This window comes from Dipodomys spectabilis, unplaced genomic scaffold (assembly GCF_019054845.1).
Source record: "Dipodomys spectabilis isolate Male_0828 unplaced genomic scaffold, ASM1905484v1 ptg000363l, whole genome shotgun sequence".
NCBI classification, from domain to species: Eukaryota; Metazoa; Chordata; class Mammalia; order Rodentia; family Heteromyidae; genus Dipodomys; species Dipodomys spectabilis.
Genome location: NW_024871040.1, coordinates 1843353 through 1867842, shown reverse-complemented (window position 1 = coordinate 1867842; position 24490 = coordinate 1843353). Strand labels below are relative to the sequence as shown.

Here is a 24490-nt window from a genome sequence, read left to right as displayed (position 1 = left end):
ACACAAGCACCACATGCTGAGTTTGCTTGGAACTGCGGAGTCGGGAGCCTCAAGCATACAAGAGTAGGGTCAGAATGGTGGGACCCAGGCCAAGGAGATTCATGAGCTAGGGCCAAGAAGACATTGCTCAACCCTGCTTGCTACAGCTGGCCTCATCTTAGGACACCTGCTGGACTGTTGATGTTCACTTCCTCAAGGCCTCAGGCTGCTTCTTTGCTTCTATACACGGCCCTGCTACTGTTCCTGTCCTGAGGTGGACTAGTAGCTGCAGACTGGACTGGCTGTATTCTCTAGTTGCTAAGATGGCAGGCTCGTAGGGCCTGGGCAGTATAAAGAGTGCTCTAGATGTACACAGAATTCCCTGAAGGGGACATCAGAACCTCTGATTTCACTTCACCAGCAAAAGTCCCCAAGCTTTTTTCTAGAGAAGACAGAACAGTTTTAATGGTCTCAGGGGCTCAGAAACAACCATGATGCCGTGTCTGCATCAAGCTGGAGTCAGAGCAAGGGAGGATGGGAGTTATACAAAATAGGCAGCCAGGGCTGACATCTTGTCCTTTGGACGCCTCGGGTTGGGCTTCCCTGGGGGGCGTCGGCCCCTGGCCCGCCCTCTGCCCTGCCTCCTCCCAGGCCCACCCCGGTGCATGGGGTGGCAGGAGGCTGCATGCTTCAGCTCCACCAGTTCCTGGAAGATGGGGTCACAGAAGACACAGCCTGTGTGTTGTGTCTCATCTCCGGGGAGGGGGGATTTGGCTTTGTTGAAGTCCACGTCCAGCAGGGCAGCCTCACAGGTGTTGCAGGTCTCAGCAGACACTCGCACACGGTGGGCGTTCTCAAAGCAGTGTGCCACCACGTTGCATTTGTTGCAAGCTACTTTCCACTTGGGGCCGGAGGTGGGATCCAGCACCAAGACCCCACTCTCACACTCCACGCACTGACCGATGCCCAGCATGCTCAGCGAGTGTTGGCAGGTGGGGTGTGTACACTCATTGCAGCCCATGCCTGAGGGAGAACGGAATCATGCAATGCTCAACTGCCTCTCCTTGCCCTCCCCACAGATCCCAGATCCCCCCTCAGCCTTTTCTCAGCGTCTCAAACTCTGGATCCCTGTCCCAGTATCTTGTGCTCTTCTTGGCTTTGCTCCTGGAGTTTCTTTGCTTATATTGGCTCTGTGATCCTAAGTCCCCAACTCCCATCACCCCGTTCTCTACTTATCTAGTCTCCTTGATCTTCAAGGGGCCCCAGGCTAATGCCTTTTTAGCAGATTCTAGCCAGGTCTATCCTATTTTCTCTGTAGCTAATTACTGCCCTCATGTCACTGGTCTGCATGCTCTGGAAGCTTCTGGGGCACAGGGACAGGCCCTCAATTACCCAGGCAGACTGGATGAAGACCGAGATCTCAAGGGTCCCCTCCAGATCTCTGGTAAAGTGGGCAAATGCTTCACTGCTGCTGGTCCCTAATCTGTGGTAGGAGATGGTTACCCCTGAGAGTTTGCAGTGTGCTGCCCGTGCTGGGTCCAGGGTGCCCTGGACACAATGCAAGGACAGATAGGGCTGAGTGGCCCAACCTGCTGCTGCCTCTCACTCATCCCAATTAATGAGGGGCTACAGCTTCCTCCTGGCCTAGATCCTGAGGAAGCAGCTGTCTAGAGTTTCCTGCCCAATTAGGACACAGGCAGAATCAGTCAGGCTGGCAGCATCACACACATTCCCTGGGTTTCTGTCAGGGAAGACTTAGACAGAGCCATGGTGAGGGATCCTCAGACTCTGACTTGGTGTGACACTGGAGCTGAACACAGAGGGCAGATCCCTCACCAGGGGTGAGGGTTGGCCATGCTGGGGGAGATGACACAGGACCAGGTGCCATACTCACCTTTCTTCATGTCTCGGAAGGGTGGGTGGTTGTAGCAGTAGGGGCACAGTGGGTAACTCTTGCCCCGGGAGCCAGAGGACCACAGGACCAGCTCAAAGTCATCTAATGGGCACCGCAACTCCTTGTAGAGCTTGATGGTACCATTCTGGGGGAGGGTGTAGGTCTCATCGCAGTGGGAGCAGTGCAGGCGGCTGGGCTTGGCCTACGATGGCAGCAGGAGCGACACAAGGGTTGCTGGGGCCCTGTTCTACCTTCCTTCCCCTCACATCACAGACTATCTAATCTGTGTCAGAACATGGACTGCACTAACAGGCAAGGATCTCTCAACTTTCCACTTGAGCCTCTGGACAATCTGCTCTATACATTATGACAGGAAGACCAGAAGCCCTGGAAGAAATGTGGTGGTAGAAAGAAATGGACAGTGTGTGTCTGTGTGGCTTAATGGCTTATGTGTGCTCTAGGTCATGGACACACTGTGGGAGATTGTTGGTTGCTGATTTAGGCCTTTTGATCATTCTGTTATTATGGGTGACTTAACAAAGCAGAGGCTTAGGAGGTGACAGGACTTCCTGAGTCAATGCACAAGAGCACTGTGGCCATGAGGGGTGGTCCCAGCGCATTGCCTCCTTACCTGGATGTACTTCATGAACCGATGGCACTTCCCACAGCGTGAGAGGGGCTTGCCTGTGGCTGCCAGGGGTGAGAAAGATACCTCCATCAACTCGTCCATTCCTGCAAGCAAGCAGATTATAAGGGAGTCCTATCTCCCCTGCTCTGGCAGCCTACCCTTTCACAGGAGGCTAAGGGGAAATTGTGGGCTAGAAGTAAGAGGCCACCACACACAGTCAGGACTGAGAATCTGAGTGGTGGGAGCAGGAGAGCTCAGCACCACTTGTCAGGTATGAAGTGTGCTGCTGGTGCTGTGTGTGGAGTTGACTCAATGGTAACTAGACAGCTGGCATCATTGTCAGGGCCTGTGGAGGCCTAGAATCCAGATCTGGGAGAGAGCCTTGTCTGGATTCCTTGAGGGACCAGCCTCTGGTGAGGGGTGGGGAAGAGGCAGAATTACCAGCAATGGAGTCTACGAAGTAGTGGAACTTCCTCTTGAAGATGTCCAGAGTGTGGCCCAGGACTTGGCGGTAGTCAGCCTTGCCCTGGGCAATCAGGTTCAGCTGCTTCTCCACTGCACTGCGGATGGTGGGGAGCACTAGTTCTGCGTCTATGAGCAGGCAGATACCACAGTGAGTGCTGGAACCCAGGGTCCAGGCACTGCCATCAGGCGGGGCAAGTGCTGCTGCCAGCTCCCCCTCCAGCTCCTGCTGGTCCTCCTAGTCTCTCCCTAAGTCATCCATCCACAGATATGGATGGCAGATTTCTACTGCTCCTAGGCCTTTCCTAGGAGCAGGAAATCTTATGGAGAGGTGCCAGAGACATCTTTGTCTAGTATCATGTCACAGATGTAGTCATATTCTTGGGCCAGATTTGTTGTGTGCTTCTCAATCTCCCAGGCCCAGGAGCACCTCCTAGAGACAGAGCTGATGGGCAGCTTAGTGAGGGCTGCAGGCTCAGCAGAGGACTGGTCTACAGGAAGGAGTCTCTTTTTTTTTTTTTGGGTCCGGTTGTGGGGCCTGAACTCTGGGCCTGGGCGCTGTCCCTCAGCTCTTCAGCTAGCACTCTACCACTTGAGCCACAGCGCCACTTCCAGCTTTTTTCTTATATGGTGCTGAGGAATCGAACCCAGGGCCTCATGCATTGCAAGGCAAGCGCTTTACCACTGAGCTACCTTCCCAGCCCCAGGAAGGAGTCTCTTGTCTTTCCCTTTTGGACTTTTTATTCACCATCATGTTTATCACACATTATCTCAAATCCCTGATCTGGGCTCCTGGGCAGTACTCCATAGTGGGAGTCAGGGCTGGGGCTCACTGTCAGTTCAGGGAGGAGGTAGCCCAATGCTGCCTAGGGAGAAGCTGGCGTGTTCCTGCAGCATCTTGGATGTGTGACTGAGGGACTCACCAATCTTATAGTAGCCATGCACCAGGACGATGCCAAGGTTGGTGGGCTTGAGCCGGCGGCCACTCTCCACGGTGACGTAGTTGCGCTGGCAGATATTGTTGATGTGCACAGGGATACTAGCATCCGTCCCTGGAACACACAGCAATGCCCTAAGTATTCCTGAGCTAGCCTGAACACAACCCACTGGACTGTGCACTTACACTTCATCTCTGCTGGTCACAGGGTCCATACTTCTCAGTATCTCCCTATGATTCATAGGGGGAGACCTGGGTGTCTTTGGTTCTGAGCTAGGTGACACACCTTGCCCGTACTGCCTTATGAACTCAGGAATCATTATTATGGGATGTTTATTCTAGCCTGACAGCTATGGACAGAGGCTCAGAGGGGTCAATGAACTCTGCCAAGGTCACACAGCTTTTCTGCAACTATTCAATGTGCCCTTTTTGGCCTTTACCACTTAGAACTAGTGCTCACCTCTCTTAAGAGCAGGGCATACCCCCTCCAAAGGAACTCACAAGCCTACTGCTGTACCAGGCTGGCTTCCCCCATTTCCTCTCTTTTGCTAGGTCCCTTCATGATCCCCAAAGCAGACCACAACTTCCAGGGATGCAATTCCTCCTGCCTTGAAGACTATTCTTTGCAGAGAAGGTGATGATGGTAAGGTTGAGCTGCATTTGTTAGTCAGAAAGGCAGAAAGGGAACTCACACTGGCTGCATACTTGCCAGTGCTGGGGGGACATGCATCTTCTTAAGGTAACGCTTTGAGCCTTCCACAGGTGAAAAAATTGGCATCTGAAGGCTAAGAAGCCTGCTGATGTCCCACAGTCCACAAAGGCTGGAGCTGCATGTGGCACTATGAGCATGTGAGGCCTGAGTGCCCAATGTGTTTTCATCACAGCCATGGGTGGTGGCTGTTATCAGGCCTTTTCTCTGTAGCCCTGAGGGCCTTAGTCAAAAGAGCCATCTTTACCCACTTTCCTATTTAGAAAGTCAAAGACCCCTTCGCTGTCACCAACTGTAGCTTGTTTTGTCTAGACCGCAGTCTTGTGTATGGCTGCCAGAAGACATGATATAGGGAAGGATTTGTAAGAAAGAACAGGCCTGTTCTGTTATCAGGAAGGAGTGGATACTGGGGGGAGCAGCACCCACACACCACAGCAGGCTGAGGATTGCTCGGTCCGTGTATAGCACATTGCCCCAAGTGGAAAGAAGCAGGCTCATAGCCTTTTCCAGAGCACATCCAAATGCTAAGAGGACGGAGGAGGCTGCTGGTAAAACCTGTGACTCATTGGGTACCAGGGAAATCCTTAAACTCTGTGGGCGCTAGGCAGCATGTACTGGTCTCACAGTACATATACTTTTGGCCTTAGCACGAGAGCCAGGATGCAAAAGGAAGGCCTTGTGTATGGCTTTACACAGCAGGCCTGTCTGGAACTGGGGGCCCGGATCTGGGGTGTAGGCTGGTAACCCACCGATGCCATGCTTCTCCATGAGTGTGATGAGTTCAGCCTCGGTCAGGTAGTCAGGTGGGCTTGTCTGCTTTTCCAGCATCTTCACCTCTGCCACAGAGAAGGTATCTCCTCGCTGGCAGGTGGGCAGGCTCTCCTCCAGTGGCACGCTCTGCCAGGGCATGATCTCTGTGAACCCTAAGGAGACAGCACCACCACTCAGCTTCCCTGGGCCTACTAACCTCAGAATGGATGTGTGCCCATGGATGAGAAAAGGAAGCTCTCTAGGAAAGGCAGCTTTACCTGGGGAGATGACAGTCTTCCCTGAGCAAGTAAAGAGTTCAGGCCCGACTCTGAAGGAGATGGTGCTCTGGAGATACCTGCAGTCGTGGCTGACTGTGGCGATGAAGTGCCTGGTGATGTACTCGTATAGCCTCCATGCATCACCCCCTGTAGAAGACCCACAGCCAATCACCTTGGCTGGTCAGACCTCCAATATCCTCCCTCCAGAAACAGGGTCTTGGTACAGATACCAGAGAGAAGAAAAATGCATAGCAGGAGCTGGGCACTGGTGGCTCATGCCTGTAATCCTAGCATCCTAGATGGCTGAGATCTGATGATCGAGGTTCAAAGCCAGTGTGGGCAGGAAAAGTCTGTGAGACTCTTATCGCCAATAAACCACTCAGAAAACTGGAAGCGGCACTGTGGCTCAAGTGACAGAGTGCTTGCCTTGAGCTGAAGAGCTGAGGGACAGCGCTCAAGCCCAGAGTTCAAGCCCCATGACTGAAAAAAAAAAAAAGCACAGTAGGGAAACCTGCCTCATGACTGGGTAGTCCCTTCACAGCTACAGCTCTCACCTCCTTCATCTTTTTCCAGTGGGGCTGCCCTGTTGGACCCAGCCTGTCCTTGCCCCATCTAGTGACAGGGTGCCCATCCTTCATACTCAGGCACAGAGGCTCCACTTGTACTGCTTTCCCTTTCCTGCCCAACCTTCTGGCCCACAGGTCATTAGTATGGCCTTGCACTGGTGGAAGGCAGGTATAGCCCCAACACTAAGCCCTGTCCTTCTGTACCTCATGCCCTTTCCCAGGATGTTGGCACACTGGCCCTTCTCTGACCAGCTATCAGTGCTTCACCATTAGATCTGTGGTGTGGAAGCAAAACTTTCAGGTAAATGTCTTATTTACTCTTGTATGCAGAAGCTAGATCTAAAATACATGGGGACATGATAAATTATATAGGACTCTAGCCATTTACACACAGTGAGACCAAAGGAGGATATTCTTAGGGGAGGAACACAAAGGCGCAATGCCTATGTGCCTTTGATCATATAAAATCATATTTATCAAAATGTGCCAGGAAATAGAAACAAGAGGCTTTTTTTTTCTCTGTTATTTTTGTTTGCTGTTCTTTTTATCTTGTTAATCTGTCTTTGGGAAGATAAGGGAGGGGCAGAAATGAAGGGACAAAAAGGTGAACAAATGTAGCAGTGGTACACACTAGACACTATATTGAAAATGAACTACACAATTTGAGGGTGGGAATAAGAGGGAAAAAACGAGAAAGAACAAGGGAAGGGGTGTCACTGTCCAAAGAGAAATGTACTCATTACCTGACTTGTGTAACTGTAATCCCTCTGTACACCATAAAAATTTTTTAAAAAGGGCTGGGAATGTTGGCTTAGTGGTAGAGTGCTTGCCTAGCATGCATGAAGTCCTGGGTTCCACTCCTCAGTATCACATAAACAGAAAAAGCCAGAATTGGTGCTGTGGCTCATGTGGGTAGAGTGCTAGCCTTGAGCAAAAGAACCTCAGGGTTCAGTCCCCAGGACTGGCAAAAAAGAAGCAGCAGAAGCAGCAGCAGCAGGAGGAGGAGGAGGAGGAGGCGGAGGAAGAGGAGGAGTAGAAAAAGGAGGAGGAGAAGAAGAGAAAACCCTCCAAACTGCTCACGACAAACAAACAAAAACAACTTAAACTTTCAGGCAAACTTCTCATCAAGCTGGGGACAAATGGGCACAGAAGGAACAACCCCTCACCCCGCTATGCTTCCCCGCCCAGCCCCCATACTGCTGACAGAACCTGACCCTGTCCAATGAGGCTGCAGGGCTTTGGTCTTCCCATCCTGGGAGTTTGACAAGTGTGAGGTGAGTGTGTGCACAGGAAAAGGGAATATCGAATACCTAATTCAGCTTCTGTGGCAGACCTCATAGGGGTTATGGGGGGGTGGTCACCAGCATCATGGCCTTTCCGAGGGCGGTTGATACCTTCTGCTAACAACTGCTTCACCTGAGGAAGAGAGGGCAGAGCTGAGTCTGGACTTGGCCACTTCCCAGCAGTCCTGGGTGGCCAAAGTGCTTGAATCTGTCCCAAGCCTCCCGTAGCTATAGGTTTGTGCAGGGGCAGGGTGCATTTCACTCACTGTGTCTGCCCAGTAGGGGTGGTTGGCCTGTTGCCGCAGAGAGCCCTTCAGGTCAAAGTTCTCAGGGTAGTGGGTGGTCTCTGTCCGTGGATAGCTGATGTAACCCTGGGTGTACAACCGCTCAGCCGTTTGCATGGCATGCTGGGGTCCCATGCCTGTGAAAAGCAGAAGACTCAGCTGGCTTGGAATGTGGTGATGGTCAGGTGCCTGCCCTCAACCCTAGGCACTCTTGCTGCCCACCCCACAAGGTAGCCAGATGTCCATGCCAGGTAGCCTGTCAAAAGGCTTAAGTTCTAAACCTATGAGGGTTTCCTCCATAGCACCACCCTCAAAGTGCTCATGGTAGAGAGGAAGCTATGGCATTGGAATACTGTTCCCCAGGCCTTGGGGTTGTTAAGCCCATCAGGATGATGACAAAGTGATCAGTCCATCTTCATGGATCTGGGCTGAGGGAGGGTGAGCCCTGCTGCTCTAACCACAGGAGGCTAGTGACCCCTTGGATGGAGTCACTGCCCTGGAAAGACCTTGGAGACATTTGTCTGAGGAGACAGTACTCACGCCTTTCCACAGTGCCTAGAGGCTGCACTCAGCCCAATCTTCTCATAACCGAGGGAATCAGATTCAGGAAGACAATGCTCACATTGTTTCTAGCTGGCCAAGGCTCTCCCATGCACTAGCTAAAGCTGCTTGGGGACTCTAATATTATATCCCTTTCTGGTAGTGGCCAGTATCACCACTGCTATTGTTAAGACACACCATTTCATATATAATCTCTACAGCAAAGAGATGGGTAATATCATTCCCATTTTCTCAGGGGGAAACCAAGACTCAGGAACAGGAACAAAGTGGCCAGTGAGGAGGACAGTGGATCAGAGTTTATCTCTGCAGCTGGACCTCCAGGGTATAATGCCTTTAGGAAGCTTTCTGTTGGTCCAGTGATTACGTGAGGGCCCTGTCTTGAAGTGGCCTCCACATATTTAGTGCTGGCACTGGCTACTGAATATTAGGAAATAGTCTGTTTTCTTTTCCCCCACATAAATTCAAAGACACTATGGAGTCTTAAGTAACAATCCTAAGGAATGATTTGTTTGTACTCAAGATCTTAAGAGAGATGAGGCTCAGACTCAAAGCCTCAGACATTATAGCTTGAAAAGTACTCAGCGCCTCTGAGAGTGTTGACAACACCTGCACTGGGGCTAGTCAGATCTGCAATGGCCTGCAAGACATCTTTGGAGACTTTATAGAAATGCCCTACATACCCAGTGCAGAGCTAGCCACACGCAGCATCTCTACAGTGTTCAGGGCCAGGGGCCTCTGCTTGGCTTTTTCTTTCCTGCTTGTAGCCTCCACCTGGAAGACAGGACAGAGTGATTCTGTGGTGGAGAGAGGGCATAATAAAGGGAATCAAGATGTGTGAGTAAAGCATCTAGATGCATTCATTTGGTCTCCCTGCTTCTGAAATATATTCTTCCTAGCAATCTGAAGACTGGACTTAATTATTTATTCAGGACCAGGAAAGAAAAAGGAACTAAGATTTTTTTTGAAGGAGAGAAAATCTGGAGGAAAGGAAATGAGTCAGGGAAGCAGCTACAGATGTAAATGCCATTTGTCAATCAGGAATGGAGTATGTGGCTGCTGTTCACTGCTGAGTGCTGACTGGGCAACTGGAATTGCTATGGCTTCTGATTTTTCAAGAGATGCTGCAAGTCAGGATTTTTATGGGAAAGCTCACAAATTTTAAGTTGGTAATTACTGAAACTTATAGATCTTGGGCTGGTTAAAGAGAAGACATTTGTGGGCTATGCTTGCTGGGCAAGCTTATCACTTTCTACAGCTCTTGCCTTTGCCAATTGCATGTAGACTGGCCAGAGCGGTACATTTTGGATTCTAGATTGACAAATGGGGGTGTTAATGCTGAGGACAACTGTCTATGTTTGGCAGTGGAGGTCATTTAGGTTGGGATTTGGAGGTGGAGACGGGGGCTCTGTGGAAACAGCATGGAAGTTTCACAAGAAGTTCCAGAAGCAAAAGGGGCAAAATGGCACAAGAGGAAGTGTGAAAGCTGACTGGGGCTGGGATCCTTTTCCCTGCTGGCTGCGTGACTTCGAACAGGTTCACCCATGTACACACAGGTCCTTATATACAATTGTTAGCTTTAATAGGACATCTGTGCAGGGGAGTGCCCCGTGGCTCATGCCTGTAATCCTATCTACTCAGGAGGCTGAGATCTGAGGATTGCGGTTTGAAGCCAGCCTGGGCAGGAAAGTTCGTGAGATTCTTGCCTCCAATTCACCACCAAAAAAGTGGAAATGGAGCTGTAGCTTATTTGGCAGAGCACTACCTTGAGCCAAAAAGCTCAAGGACAAGCTCCCAGGCCCCAACTTCAAGCCCCAGGACTGGCACAAAAACAAAACAAAACAAAACAAAAAGGGGTATCTGTGAAACTCACTCTTGCCATACAAGATACTGTCCACAGGGTTTGGTGGAAGAAGCCTGGCAGGGTTATAGGTATAGAGCAGGCATGCAGAACTTTGCAAAAAAGAGGCCTGTTTCAGAAAGGGGGAGAAAGTTGTGGCCTGGGGTCCTAGCTATTTCTCCTAGAGGCTTTCAGGGCCACTCCCACCCAAGGCAATTGTGATAGGTGTGAGCAGAGCAGGGTCACCTGGGCTTCCTTCTCCAGTTTTGTCGTGTTTAAAAACATCTGAGCAATCTCCCGGTCAAACACTCTCACTCGGTCCCAGTCCAAAAGGAGAGATTTGTCTTTATCGGCATTAACCTGCAGGAAGGACAGAAGGAGAGCTCACTGCCATGCAAGAGAATCTAGGCAGAGGAAACTGGTTTTTATTGCCTAGGACAGTAGTTTCAGGGTTAACATCTCATAGCTATACCTTTGCTACTCAAGCTGACACCCAGTCCTCCCACACCCCTGCAAGCAAACAGGCAGTGGCTTCAGGAGGGTAGCCTGCATTGAGGCTGTATCCTTAAGAAACATTTGGGTCTCCACCCCTTACTATGTCCCTGCTCATCTCCAGTGCCTGGCTAAGCCAGGTGTTCCCCACTGAGGTCCTCAGTGCTGGGCCAACCATAGCAATGCAGGTATATTTTAAATCTTATGACATACTTTAGGAGGCTTTAGGTTTAAAGACTTCCAAGAAATTCAAAAGCCCATAGCCTCCCAGGGATGCCCTCATCCTACTTTACTCATGCCACTTCTCCATTATACATCCAGGCCTGGCTGAGCATGGCTGCTGCCACAAAGGTTGCAGTCCCTTTCCTTAGGTACCAAGATCCTTTTTTTTTTTCTCCCTTTCTTCAGGTGCCAGTTCTGGAGCTTGAACTCAGAGCTTGGGTACTGTCCCTTAATTTTCTTTCCAAAAGTCTAGCTCTCTACCACTGGAGCCACATTTCTACTTCCAGCTTTTGGGTGGTTAACTGGAGTCTCACAAACTGTACTGCCCAGACTGGCTTCAAACTTTGATCCTTAGATCTCAGTCACTTGAGTAACTATGTTAACAGGTTTGAGCCATCTGCACCCAGCTCAAAGTCCCTCTTGTATAGTTATTCACGTTGTACTGGGTGTCCTCAGCAGAGGCCTGTAGGAGAATGATGGAGGAAGACTCAGAATCCACATGCCAGTAAGACAGAAGGGAAAAGAACCTTGGCCACATGCCAGTAAGACAGAAGGGAAAAGAACCTTGGCCTGTAGCACCCAGTAGGTCTCTGGTTTGAAGGACTGGATTTTATCATGTCTCTCCACACAGAATCCCAGGGTAGGAGTCTGACATGGTCCAAAGGAGATGAGAGAGCTGTCTAAATCACCGTATTTCCCCTGGAAATATTTTGTCTGAAACCTAGAGCGAGTAGTGGGGTTGGAGACAAAAAGACAACTGGTCAAGAATTCACTTCAGCCACTATCATTCCATTCCATATGAGTCACACCTGGGGACCGAGCAGTAAGTAGGGAGATGGTCCAAGGAATGACTCCTGCTTTAGAAGTCATAGTTGCAGTCAAAAGGAGTGGAGGGGGGGGGCGGGTGGTGTGGTGTGTGTGTGTGTGTTGGAGAAGTGAGCAGGAGAGCGGCTTTCACATCTTTTACATCCCACCCATGGCACACTGTCTTCTCAGTGGTACCTATGAGATCTATGTCCATTAAACATAGGAGTCTCTTCCAGATTTAAAAACATTACTAGGTGTACATCTGGCTTTCAGAGGCCCAGGGGTGATAAAGGAAGGTGTTCTGGCGACAGGAAGGGTGTAGGTATGTGGAAGTCACCCAGCACCTGGTGAAAGCACAGCCGATACGGAGGTCCAGCTCCTGGCGGGCATCCACTGAGAGCGCTTCGTTATGGTCCGGTTCACCCAGGCGGGCCATGGCACTGCAGATATCTGTGTCTGTGATGGAGCTAAACTTGGCCCGGAACACTGTCTTCTCACCACTCTGGGTTTTGTTCATGACAGGCAGAATGACATCGAGGACCTGAGAAGAAGGTGGCCTGGCTGAGACTGACCTCAAGGTCTCTGCGTCCTGCTCTACATCTCCATCTTTGAGGCACTGCTCCTTCTAGGATAAAGTGTCATACTTCCTACTCTTGCTAGACTCTCTTCCATCTTACTGCCTTTCTAGAGGCCTTAGTCTCCCCACAAAACCCTTTCCACATGATTCTTTCACCTTTTGGCTATAAATGTCTCCCCATACTCCCTTATTACTACTGTCCTGTCAGAATTTTCTGCTTTCTTCCCCACCCAATCAGGAAATGCTACTGCATGGCCTCCCAAACCATCCTACTTCAGGGAATGCTTGGAGGGGTGTGTGGAACATTTAACTGACTGGAGGAAAGACAGGAAAGGAACAAAGAGGATGAGGAAGTGGGCAAGGATGGGAAGGCCAAGGGGCAAGGATGAGTAGGCTAGCAGAATCCCAACATTGAGGCTCATTAAGAAGACTGTGCAGGGTGAAAGGAATCCCACCAGAGGCTGGCCATGTAGCATCCTTATCGGGAAGAGAGTAAGGCTATGAGCTGCCAGCATTTTCCAACACAGATGCAAGCAAAGCCCTAGCTGGCATTGAGTCACAACCTGGCTCTTTGGAGAGGGCAAGGAAGGACATGAGGAAGGATGTTGAAATGGGGTTTGCTGAGAGTGCTGCATGGAATGCAGGATTCTTTTTTTTTTTTTTTTTGGGTGATGGTGGGCTTCAACTCAGGGGCTGGGCTTTTTTTGCTCAGAGCTAGTAGTCTACCCCACAGTGCCACTTCTGGTTTTCTGGGGGTTAACTAGAGATAAGAGTCTCATCGACTTTCCTGCCTGGGCTGGTTTTGAACTGAGATCTTCAGATCTCAGCCTCCTGTGAGGCTAGGATTACAGGCATAGCCACCAGTGTCCAGTTAGGATTCTGAGTTTTTGTGACCTACTTGAGGTGGGTCAGGCCCAGGAGGCAGCTGAGGTACAGGGACATGGAGGTGTCCTGGTAGGAACCACACCCTGAGAGGTCCCAGTGAAGCCCAGCAGCTACAAATAACAGCATGAGTTTGCCAGGAGCAAGGTCAGCACAAGGGGGCATTTGCCTACCTTCAGGGAGGGCTCCTGGGACAAGATGGGAGAGGTGGAGGGTGTTCTAAGTGGAGATAATATGTGATGGCAGGAGATGAGAAAAATAAAGCCTGGTAAAGGAGTGTGGTGCCAAAATGGTCAAGCACATTAGCTGAAAGGCTGAAAGGAACTAGTTAGGCCCATGATACTGAAAATTAACACAGTCCATCTGAAACTCAAATCCACCTAGAAAATTCTGCCACCTGATGCTCACTCATATCATGTGTCTCCATTAAAAAGAAGCACAATCACCCTTTGTAGAGCCTATGTATTTAAAACTATAGAACTTCTAAAATAAAGGGTGTGAGGATTGGCATTTTTAAGCCACTAAATTCCAACTTTAGCAGCAGAAATGATGTGATAGTGAGGGGCAGGGAGGGTGGCAGAAAGACCAAAAGCAAACCTAAGTGGCTCTTAGCTCACCTCAAAGCAAATGTTCTCCCCTTCTTTGTCACAGTCCAGCCACAGCACGATGTAGTCACAGCCTCTGCCTTCTACCTGCCATGCAACACACATTAATATCCACCTGCCAGAGGTCCAGCCCTGAAATTCCTCAGGAGTAGAAAGCAGGTCCCGGAGGTTTGAGCTTCCTACAGAAGGACTGATGCCAGAGCTGAGCAAGGAGTTTGTTACATGAAGACTGGCTTGGCCATTCTGAAAAGAATCTGGTTCAGAAAGGCTGGTTTCATTGGATCAAAAAAAATTAAACTTGCAATATGATTTTTTTTGGTTATTTGTTTCAGCGTTTATTCCATGGTCACAGAACAGGGCATGCACGTGCCATGTTCTACAATTTTCAGAGAGCAATAAAAGACTGAAGAGGATTTACTGAAGTTTTTCTTTCTAGGTATTCTACCACTTGAGCCAGTGTCTCTCTTTCCCCCACAAACTTTTAATTTTCACTTTTTTTTTGGATAACGTCTTGCATTTTTGTCTAACTTGGACCACAGTCCTCCTACCAATGCCTTCATGTAAGTGGGATAACAGAACTATATCACCAATGCCTGGCTTGTTGGTTGAAATGAGATCTCATAAACTTTTTTCCCTTGCTGGCTTAGCCACAATCTTCCTGATCTCCACCACCTGGGTTGCTGCATACATAGGTATGAACCATTATGCCTGGCTTCCTTTTCCTGGAATATACTTTTTATTTTATTTTTTTTGGGTGCTGGTCTTAGGGCTTGAACTCAGGTCCTGCCCTTGAGCTTTTGTGCTCAAGGCTAGCACTTTACCACAGCTCATTTATGGCTTTTTGGTGGCTAACTGAAGAGTCTCATGAACTTTCTGGCCCTGGTTGGCTTTGGACTATGATTCTCAGATTTCAGCCTTCTGAGTGGTTAGGATTACAGGTATGAGCCGCTGATGCCCAGCCCACAATGTGTTCTTAATGCTAAAAGCTAAACAATAAGAGAGCTGAAATAAATAACCCTAAATGTCAAAGTGGTTGTCTTGCATCATGGAGTTTGAATATTTTTTTCCTCTATTATCCTTAACTCTATTTTCCAATTTTTATAATACATATGCACTGATTTTAATACTGATAAAAAACCCCCCTCAACCACACTGTTATAAATATAGAATGTGTGCCCTCGGGGACTGAGTGACAAGGGGGGCAAGGATATGGGTGTGGGTGTGTGTCCTAGGCCTGAAAATGTCTGCTGGGACAGCAGGAAGTGCTCTAAAAGGTGAAATGAGGGCTTCTGTCTGAGATGAGGTTGAGGGCTCAAATCAAAGTGGGCAAAGACAGCAGTGGCCACTTGCAGGAAGGGAGCCAGGGGAGGGACTTCCTGCCCCTCACATACCTGCAAGAACTTCACCATGTTCAACTTGGGGTTGGCTTCCTTCTTCTCTGTGGGGGCTTGGCTGAACAGCTCTGCAGGGTCCACCTTGTCCCACTTATTGTACTTTCCTGCCAATCACAGCCACAGTGACAAGAGTCTCATTTAACAGCTTATAAAGGCTTGGCTTCCAGAAAGACAGTGATCTTGGATCTCACAAGAGAGGACAAAGAGGCTTGGAAAACAATTGACCCGGGGTCACCCAACAGTTAGAGGGGAGAGCTGGAATATGGGGTTTTGTTAGGGTGGCCTCTACCCACCTGTCCTTCCTTCCTTTGGGCCGCTAAGCTGATGCTAAAGTTCCAGCTACCCACAGGAACCAAGCAAATTCTTAGCAGGGTTTCCATTCTTTGCCTTGTTTTTGAAGTTTTTCCAGAAGCACTGTTTCTGAAAAGATGGCTTTGCAAAGGCCCCGAACCATACCACTCATGCTATCACCTCTTCTATCCTTGACTACTATAACCCTTTGCCTTCACCCAGCATTCCATGGGGCATAGAAGAGGTGCCTGGTTGTTCCCCGGAGAGGGTTGGTCTCTCTAGGCCTCCTATACAGTACCTCCACCCACTTAAGGCCCAGCTCTGAATGATCTATTCCTTGGCTTTTAGATTGTATTTTTTGCAGCCTGGGAGAAGGGGGTCAGAAAGAGCGAAGTTCAAAGCCTGGCTTCCCAGGATACCCCAAGCTTGGGGTCCAAATGCTTGACTGCACAACTCAGTCACTCCTGTTATCACTGTTGTGGTAATAAACAGTAAGAATAACTGCCAAGACGTGTACTAGGCCCTGTGCTAAGTGTTCTACCTTTTTTTGTATTCAGCAGTGTTGGGAAGTGAGTGACATTATTGTTCTGTTTACATATAAGAAATGACAGGTGGCACTGGTGGTTCATGCTTCAAAGCCAGCTCAGGCAGGAAAGCCCATGAGACTTATCTCCAATTAACCACCAGAAAACTGAATTGGTGCTATGACTCAAAGTGGTAGAGCTCTAGCCTTGAGCAAAAGAGCCCAGGCCCTGAGTTCAAGTACCATGGCTGACTGGAAAAAAAGAAAAAGAGAAATGACAATTCAGAAGCCTGGTCTCTGCTCTAGTCTCTAGGAAGAAAGTGAGCTGGCAGACTGAGATGCTATAGTCATGATTTCTGTAGTCTGAGAGCCTTCCAAGCGATCCTATGCTGGAAGCTCCACACTGGGGTGGAGAGGCAGAGGCTAGAGTCCTTATGTCACTGAAGACATTGCCCTTGAAAGGGATTAAGATAATTTTTTGTGAGACTAAGTTGTTATAAGACCAGGCCCTATCCCTGAATCTCTTTCTGCTCCTCACCTCTATCACATGATATTCCTCCTTTCTGCAAGTGTCCTGTCACGATCATCTGCCATCACGTCCTCACCAGAGCCTGCACTATGGACTTCAGCCCCTAACACTGTGAGTTCAATAGTTAGTCTGTCCCAGGTATTTTGTAAAACAAGACTATTCTAGCAGTTGGGCTTTTTCTTTTTTTTTAGTCCTAAGACTGGGAATCAAACTTGGTATCTGATGCTTTTGCTCATTGGCTAGAGCTCTACCAACTGAGTCACACCTCCAACCCAGCTGGACTCTTGTCAGACACAGAGCTCTGCTAGCCCTTTGAAGGAAATGGATAACAAATAATGATACTTTCAAAGATGACAAGGACAGCTACCTAATGGCCAATGGCTAACAGTCAACTCAGCAGGAGCAGTAGCCTTCTCTAGAACACCTGTACAGGTCAGGCTCCTCCTGAGACAGATGCTACCACCTTGTCCACACAGGATGGAAACTGCTGGGAATAGACTCAAGGGTGCTGAGCTCCAGAGCATGCAAGGTTCACCCTGCCACACTTATACTTTCTTTTGGGTCTGGTCGTGGGGCCTGAACTCTGGGCCTGGGCGCTGTCCCTCAGCTCTTCAGCTCAAGGCTAGCGCTCTACCACTTGAGCCACAGCGCCACTTCCGGCTTTTTTTTTTCTTTTTGCTTATGTGGTGCTGAGGAATCGAACACAGGGCCTCAGGCATGCAAGGCAAGTACTCTACCACTGAGCCACCTTCCCAGCCCCACACTTATACTTTCTATCACACCACAACTATGTGACATTAAGTCATGCTTCACAGTTCCATCACCTCTGAGACTGTTATGACCCTGGAAGGATGGTGGAACACTTCATCTAGGAATGCCCAGTCCCTGCTTCATCATGGCCACAACTGGGTGGGAACAGTACTATGGAGGGCTCCCCTTGGCAGGGGAGAGGCAGGCAGAGTGGAGTTCTCACCCAGGAAATCCAAGGTCATCACATGACCACAGACAGACGTCATCTTGAAGTGGACAGGCTGGCCGGCGAAGGTGCCCGTGTACTCATGGACTGAGCAAGCTCCATTCAGACCTTTGTGTGAGGACATGCTCCCTAGGGAGGAGAAGTATAGAGATGGCTGCTGTTGGCTGAGCTGCAGATGTTGTGGAGACCCGAGGGCCTGAGTCATTTTTCTACAGAGCAGGCAATAACATTCCTCAGGCTGCTACAGGTCACTGGGTCCTAAGAGATTTGATGTTGCCCAGGGACAAAAGCATCCGTGAACACCAACCACAGTGACTCATGATGTAGAGTTCCAGGCTGCTGGAAGCCAGAGGCAGGCACTTTTGTCTCTTTCTCTGTCTTTTCCACTTCAACTTCTGAATCATTTTATTCAAACTTTTAACATCACCAGAGACCTCCTAACGATCAACTCCTGGGGTATCTTTTCATTCTGTCCACTGATGGCCTTTGCACCAAACTTTTACAGCTTCTAGGGATGAGAGGCTTCCTCTCAGACCCCTCTGAACCTTTGATGGATGCTTTCTCAGATATACTAGGGGCTCTTTCTAGGTCAAGGTGGATGCCTGCCAAACTTCTAGGAATCCAAGATGTAAGCATTCTTCCTATTTTGATGGAATTCAAAGACAAAGAGTAAACAGCACACTACCAACCAGCCCACTGGCCAGTACAGGGCACAAGGGACGGAGAGTCTCCCTCCTTCTTCAGTGTCTTGCGAGGACTCTATGGCTAACAGTAGGCTTATTGGCCACTCTTGAAGCACACGAGGTGCAGAGGCTGTGCCTGAAGTCAAGTCAAGGGCTCAGCTGGGAATGGTGGGCACCCAGCAATGACAATGTTCATAACACTGACTTGTCAAAAAAGACTTAAGACTGAGGTGGGTCCTGGCTGTGTCTAAATCCTTCCAGGCTTAGTTCTGTGGCTTGTGACTAAATGCCCCAAACTGGCTCAGGCCTCTAACCACTGCATCTTTCACCTCACAGTGAACCACATCTTACTAATCCTGACAGGCACAAACTGGCACATACCAGGTGTGGAAGCATCCAGGGTAACTACTACTTAACTGCCTCAGTGGACCCATACTGAGGTAGAATCTCTTTGGAAAAAGAAATCATCCTAAAAAAGTAAAGACAACTATGCTTTTAGTCCAAAGCAGTAAAGAAGCTTAGTGCTGGTGTGTCTGCCTACCTCGGGAGAGGATCTTGGCGATGGACTGCGCCAGGGATGGCTTTTCTGCCACCATGAGCACCGTCTTCATGGCTCGAGGTTGTCAGGAGTTTTAGTCCTTCACATCCAGATGCAGAAGGGTGACAATGAAGCAGTTCACAAACTATTCTTCTGTGGCCAGTGCTGTCTCCTGAAGCAAAGTACAGTACTGAGAATAGAAATACTTTTAACAAGCCTATTTCACTAACAAGGAAACTTGATTTTTTTGGTACTAGGATGGAACCCAGGATCCTTTATTGTCAGTCTTGGGATTTGAACTCAGAGCCTGGGCACTGTCCCTGAGCTCTTTTGCTCAAGGTTAGCACAATACCACTTTGAACCACAGCTCCACTTCCAATTTTCTGGTGGCTAACTGGTGATAGTCTGTGAGACTTTCCTGTTCTGGCTGGCTTTGAAACACGACCCTCAGATCTCAGCTTCTCGAACAGCTAGAATTACAGGCATGAGCCACCAGCACCTGGTTTTTATTTTTTTTAATTAATTTAAATTACTACTATTATTCTTTTGTAGGTCATGAGGCTTGATTTCAGGGTCTAGGCGCTATCCCTCAGTTTTTCTGCTCAATGCTAGTACTCTACCACTTTGAGCCACAAGGCCACTTTCATTTTTCTGGTGGTTAATTGAAGATGAGTCTCATAGACTTTCTTGCCCAGGCTAGCTTGAACTGTGATCCTCAGAGCCTCCTGAGTAGCTAGGATTATAGGCATAAGCCACCAGTACCTGGCTAAAAAATTATTCTGAAATAGGTGTATAAAATAATTTCAACTCAACATATCAATTTGTTTATGCAAACCCAGGAAAGACATACTCTCAGTTCCAGGAAACTCATTTTAGAAAAATCAAAATAAAACAAAACAAAAACCTGAGTCAGCCAGGTGCTGATGGTTCACGCTTTCTTTCCTAGCTACTCAAAAGGCTAAGATGTACGGACAGCAGTTTGAAGCCAGACTAGATAGGAAAGTACACAAGACTCTTATTTCCAACTAACCTCCAAAAAAAAAAAAAAAAAAAAAAAAAAAAGCCAGAAGTGGAGGTGTAGTTCAAGTGGTAGAGAACCAGCCTTGAGCAACAAACAAACAAAAAGCCAAGGGACAGTATCTAGGCCCTGAGTTCAAGCCCTAGTACCCACACTAAAACAAGACAAACTAACCAAACCAAACAATCTGAGGTGAGAAACAGAGAATTAGGGAAACTGGTGCGTGAACATCTGCCTGGGAAGTGGAAATTTGGATTCATGTTGTGACGTCTATGACTTCAGGTTAATTCTGTCCCTAAATTTACACTTTGGAAGATCCTGGGGCCAATGGACTTGAACTTACAGACTGAGATAGTGTGGATACCTGGCCTTCCCCTTGGGTTGGCTCCTCCATATTGGTGGATTCATTTCTTAGAGGGGAGAAGAACAATCATGGCCTCTCCTGTGTAGAACACAGGCAGATTCTCAGTGTAGGCCTTCAGGTCCTACTGACTTATGACTGGGTCTGAGACACACTAGCTGGCAGCTCCAGCCACCAGTGGAGCTCAGGAGCCTCTTCACATTTGCCTTCCCATCTTTTTTTTTTGGGTCCGGTCATGGGGCCTGAACTCTGGGCCTGGGCACTGTCCCTCAGCTCTTCAGCTCAAGGCGAGTGCTCTACCACTTGAGCCACAGCGCTACTTCCGGCTTTTTTCTTATGTGGTGCTGAGGAATCGAACCCAGGGCCTCATGCATGCAAGGCAAGTGCTCTACCACTGAGCCACCTTCCCAGCCCCTTGCCTTCCCATCTTTATCACTCAAACATGCTTTAGTCAACTTAGGCACTATAATCTAAAACAAATCCATTTGGAGCCTCTATGCTCCTTTGTCCTTGTCTGGAAAATTTTGCCGATCCTGGAGAATAAAGCTTGATAATCCATAGACTCACAGTGAACTATTTGTTAGTTTATTTTTGAGTTTGGGGATTAAACCCAGGATATCAAGGATACTAGGCAAACATTGTACTACTGAGCTAGACCCCCAGTTCTTGAATTCTTCAATTTATTTTTGTGTTGCTAAGGATGGAACTCAGGGCTTTATCTCCAATTAACTACATAAACAAAAACAAACAAAAAGAAAGCTGGAAATAGAGCTGTGACTTAAGTGGCAGAGTGCTAACACTGAACAAAAAGTTCAGGGACAGCACCCAGGCCTTGAGGTGAAGCCCCAGGACTGGCACATTTGAGAGTGTGCATGCGCGCAAGCGCACACACGCATGCACACACACACACACACAGTTGTTTACTTCTAGATATCCACATACTATCTCCTGTCCCGTATCAATTCAAAAAAGATCAAGGATCTTAATGTAAGATGTGAAACTTTGAGACCACTATAGAAAAGAATAAGGAACAAAAAAAGACAACCTGGATCATACTGGCATAGGAAATGATTTTCTGACAGAACTCCAATAGCTCAGCAAATAAGAGTAAGGGTGATGAATAGGAATGCATCAAACTAAACAGCTTCTGCCTATCAAAGGAAACAATCACTAGACTAAAGAGACGGCCACCAGGAGAAAAATCTTTGCCAAATATACATCTGGCAAGGGATTAATAACCAAAACATATAGGGAGCTCAAAACACTAAACGCTCTAAGAATCAACAATCCAATTAATAAATGAACTCAACAAATTAGCAAAAGGAGTACAAATGGCCAATAAATACATAAAGAGCTGGATGCCAGTTGCTCATACTTGTAATGCTAGCTACTCAGGAGGCTGACATCTAAGGATTACGGTTCAGAGCCAGACTGGGCAGGAAAAGTCCATGAGACTTTTTAAAAAAAACTATTTTATTTATTGTTTTATTGTGAAAATACCGTACAGAAGGGTTACAATTACATGAGCAAGATAATGAGTACATTTCTTATCAAGCATTGTTGCTTCCTTGTTTCCCCTTCCCATCCCTTCTCATCTCCCAACAAGTCCATGAGACTTTTATCTACAATTAACTACCAGAAAACTGTAAGTGGCATTGTGGCTCAAAATGGTAGAGTGATAGAGCAGAAAAAGCTCAATGACAACACCCAGGGCCTCAGTTCAAGCTCCACCAGCACCAAACGAAGGGGGGGGCGGGGAGAGAAGATCATGGCATTAAGATTTTATCTCACTCCAGTCAGAATGGGCATCAAGCAAATGACAACAAATGCTGGTGAGGTTGTAGGAGAAAAGGAATCTTTATAAATTGTTGGTGGGAAAGTAAAATAGTGCAACCAGTATGGAAGTCAGTATGAAGGTTTCTCAATAAACTAAAAATAGAACATAAGATAGTGATGCCTTTCTTGGGTATATATCTGAAGGAATGAAAGAACACAATAGAGTACTTGCACACTCATGTTTGCTGCTACTTTTCACGAGTCAAGCTATAGAAATAGCCTCGATGCTCTACAATGAATGGAACATGAAAATATGCTATCTATACACAATAGAGTATTATTCAGCCATGAATAATGAGATTATGTGATTTGCAGGGAAATGAACAGAATTGGGATCATCATGTTAAGTTAGGTTCAGAAGGACAAAGACTGCATACTTTCTCTCATATGTGGATGCTAGTCTTAACAGATAAACATGTAGGTAATTGTGGGATTGTTTGAGAGGATTAGATGGGGGCGTGGAGAAAAAGAGAATGTTAGAGGGTGAACAATATAGAATACATTGGATGAGTGAAAGCAGATAGTGCAACAAAATTCAGCGAAAGCTGTTGAATAATATGGAGATGGGGAATAGGGAAAATGAGAAGAGCCCAGGAGGTAAATCTGAACTAAGTACTGTATATGCATATGTATAAAACACCAGTGAAACCACTCTGAACAAGTAACACATACTCCTATTGGATGTGCATACTAGTGGATGGGGAGAAGGCAAACAGAGAATGAAGGAAAGTGAATGTGGTCAAAATAGGTTCTCCTGTGAAATGGAACCATGAAGTTTGGGAAGGGCAGGAGATGAGGGAGTGACAGATCAGGTGTCCGTATAAGATACATTGTATGCCTGATTCGTACACTACTAACTCTCATCATCAAGTCCACAATCAGGTATTCATTCTTTGGAAGACATTATGTAGAGAGATGTATTTTCATTCTTTTTTTTGGTCATCAGTCGTGGAGCTGGGCCTGGAGTCAGGCCCTGGGCCTGTCCCTGAACTCTTTTGCCCTACCACTTTAAGCCACAGCTCCACTTCTAGTTTTTGAGTGGTTATTTGGAAATAAGAGTCTAAAAGGGACTTTTCTGACGGGGCTGGCTTCAAACCATGATCCTGGGATCCAGCCTCCTGAGTAGCTAGGATTACAGATGTGATCCACCAGTGCGGGGCCTCATTCAGTGTCTTTTGAACAAGAGGGCTTAGCATAAAGTGAAGGCCTACAAGGGGATCTGCAGGAACTTTACCAAAAACACTCACAGAAGCAGGAAAATAATTTCTCAGGCCTTTTCACTTTACTAGGCATACTATAGCTATAAACACCTTTTTCTTTCATCTACCAGCAGCTCTGTGGGGATGTAAACATTAAAAACCAAGAGTAAAATGAGGTTCAAAACAATTCAGAGCCCTGGACAAAGGAACCCCCAGGGCTCCCTGGCCAGCAGGCTCAAGTTGGGCTATCCTGTCAGTCCCATTTCCAAAAGCAGGGGGTACGAAAAGGTAGGGAGGCAGCCCATCACCTTCCCTTTCATCTTTGCGAGAAGCGACTGTCTCTGGGATCTATCTGCTTTATTTGGAAAAGTTTTTGCCTTCCTCCTTGGAAACGGCATCAAGAGAACCAAGCCGCAGGCCAGGAGGAAGCAAGTAGAACGCGCTGGGGTAGACTGCAGACTTAAGAGACTTCATCGACTTTTTCGGGCAGCTGCACAGGCTTCCTCCCGTCATCCGCGACCCCCCCCCCATCCTCGAGCCTGTTTTCCTACCCTGTGAGCCTGGGAGAGCAGACCTCGCTCAAGTGAGAGCGAGGCGGCATGGGAAGGTCCGATGACTAGTTCTGACCGTAGCACGCCTGAGTAAAGCCGCGCTTCCCGCGTCCCGGAGCAGCCCGCGTAAGGCCGCCGCCCGCCGCCCGCCGCCCGCCGCCCGCCGCCCGCCGCCCGCCGCCCGCCGCCCGCCGCCCGCCGCCCGCCGCCCGCCGCCCGCCGCTCACCCGCAGACGCGGAACGTCCCTCCTTTAAAGCGGCTCGGCTCCGGGAGGCTTTCTGGAACCCCTACTTCCGGATCCGGTCGCTTCTGGAGTCCCGCGGCTATAGTCCTCCGATGTCCTCCGATGTCAGTGTCCGCGAGTTCCGCGACTGGCGCGTTCCGTGTTCAGGACTGCCGTGGGAATGCGATCTGCCGCGATCTGCAGCGATCTGCCTGGATCTGCAGGGGTCAGTTCTTCCCGACCTTCCCCTTTGTAGTTTGTAGTCCGGGGGTGGGGTGGGTGGGCAAATCCTCCATTAGGTTCTTTCCCAATACAAGGAACACGATAATGATCATTGTCATTTTAACAACTATGAAAACTGGTATGCAAATGTTATTAATACTCTTTTTACTTTTATATTTGAGCTGTCCTGGGTCTTGAACTCAGGGCCGGGGTGCTGTCCCTAACCTTTTTTTTTTCTTTTCTTTACCACTTGAGCCACAGCTCCACTTCCTGTATTTTGGCTTCAAACCTTGATCCTCAGATCTCAGCCTCCTGAGTAGCTAGGATTACAGATATGTGCCATTTGTGCCCGGCTTGTTATGAATACTTAAAATAATTGAAAGCTAGCCGGG

General features: G+C 48.3%; 2 protein-coding genes across 3 annotated transcripts in view; one reads left to right on the top strand and one right to left on the bottom strand.

The window, feature by feature from the left end:
* Window positions 1–423: 423 nt before the first annotated feature.
* Top3b (DNA topoisomerase III beta) lies at window positions 424–23950 on the bottom strand. 2 transcript variants are annotated; one of them, XM_042666199.1, is made up of 18 exons: window positions 23880–23950; window positions 18691–18859; window positions 17464–17595; window positions 15145–15251; window positions 13766–13840; window positions 12034–12230; window positions 11447–11603; window positions 10415–10528; window positions 9012–9102; window positions 7753–7907; window positions 7514–7619; window positions 5638–5784; window positions 5359–5532; window positions 3887–4015; window positions 2943–3092; window positions 2505–2605; window positions 1874–2075; window positions 424–1002 (listed from the first exon to the last, which is right to left on the bottom strand). In XM_042666199.1, exons 2-18 carry the CDS (start codon window positions 18758–18760, stop codon window positions 521–523), a joined length of 2589 nt encoding a protein of 862 aa, XP_042522133.1. In that variant the 5' UTR covers window positions 18761–18859; window positions 23880–23950; the 3' UTR covers window positions 424–520. The 2 variants fall into 2 exon arrangements, with proteins under 2 accessions (XP_042522133.1, XP_042522132.1); XM_042666198.1 differs by lacking the exon at window positions 23880–23950 and adding an exon at window positions 23653–23674.
* Window positions 23951–24047: 97 nt separating this feature from the next.
* Vpreb1 (V-set pre-B cell surrogate light chain 1) overlaps window positions 24048–24490 on the top strand; it is a 35186-nt gene continuing 34743 nt past the window's right edge. The window contains exon 1 of the mRNA XM_042666316.1: window positions 24048–24102. The gene's annotated coding sequence lies outside the window, so the exon portion shown is untranslated. The remainder of the gene's footprint in view (window positions 24103–24490) is intronic.

Excerpts from the sequence above, each read along its gene's own strand:
- Top3b (XM_042666199.1), bottom strand. The coding sequence starts at position 18,760 with ATGAAGACGGTGCTCATGGTGGCAGAAAAGCCATCCCTGGCGCAGTCC. Across the intron at positions 10,529-11,446 it reads ACTGGGTGCTACAGGCCAAG|GTTAATGCCGATAAAGACAA; the intron begins GTTCTTTTCCCT and ends TCCTTCCTGCAG. Across the intron at positions 2,606-2,942 it reads CTTCGTAGACTCCATTGCTG|GAATGGACGAGTTGATGGAG; the intron begins GTAATTCTGCCT and ends GCTTGCTTGCAG.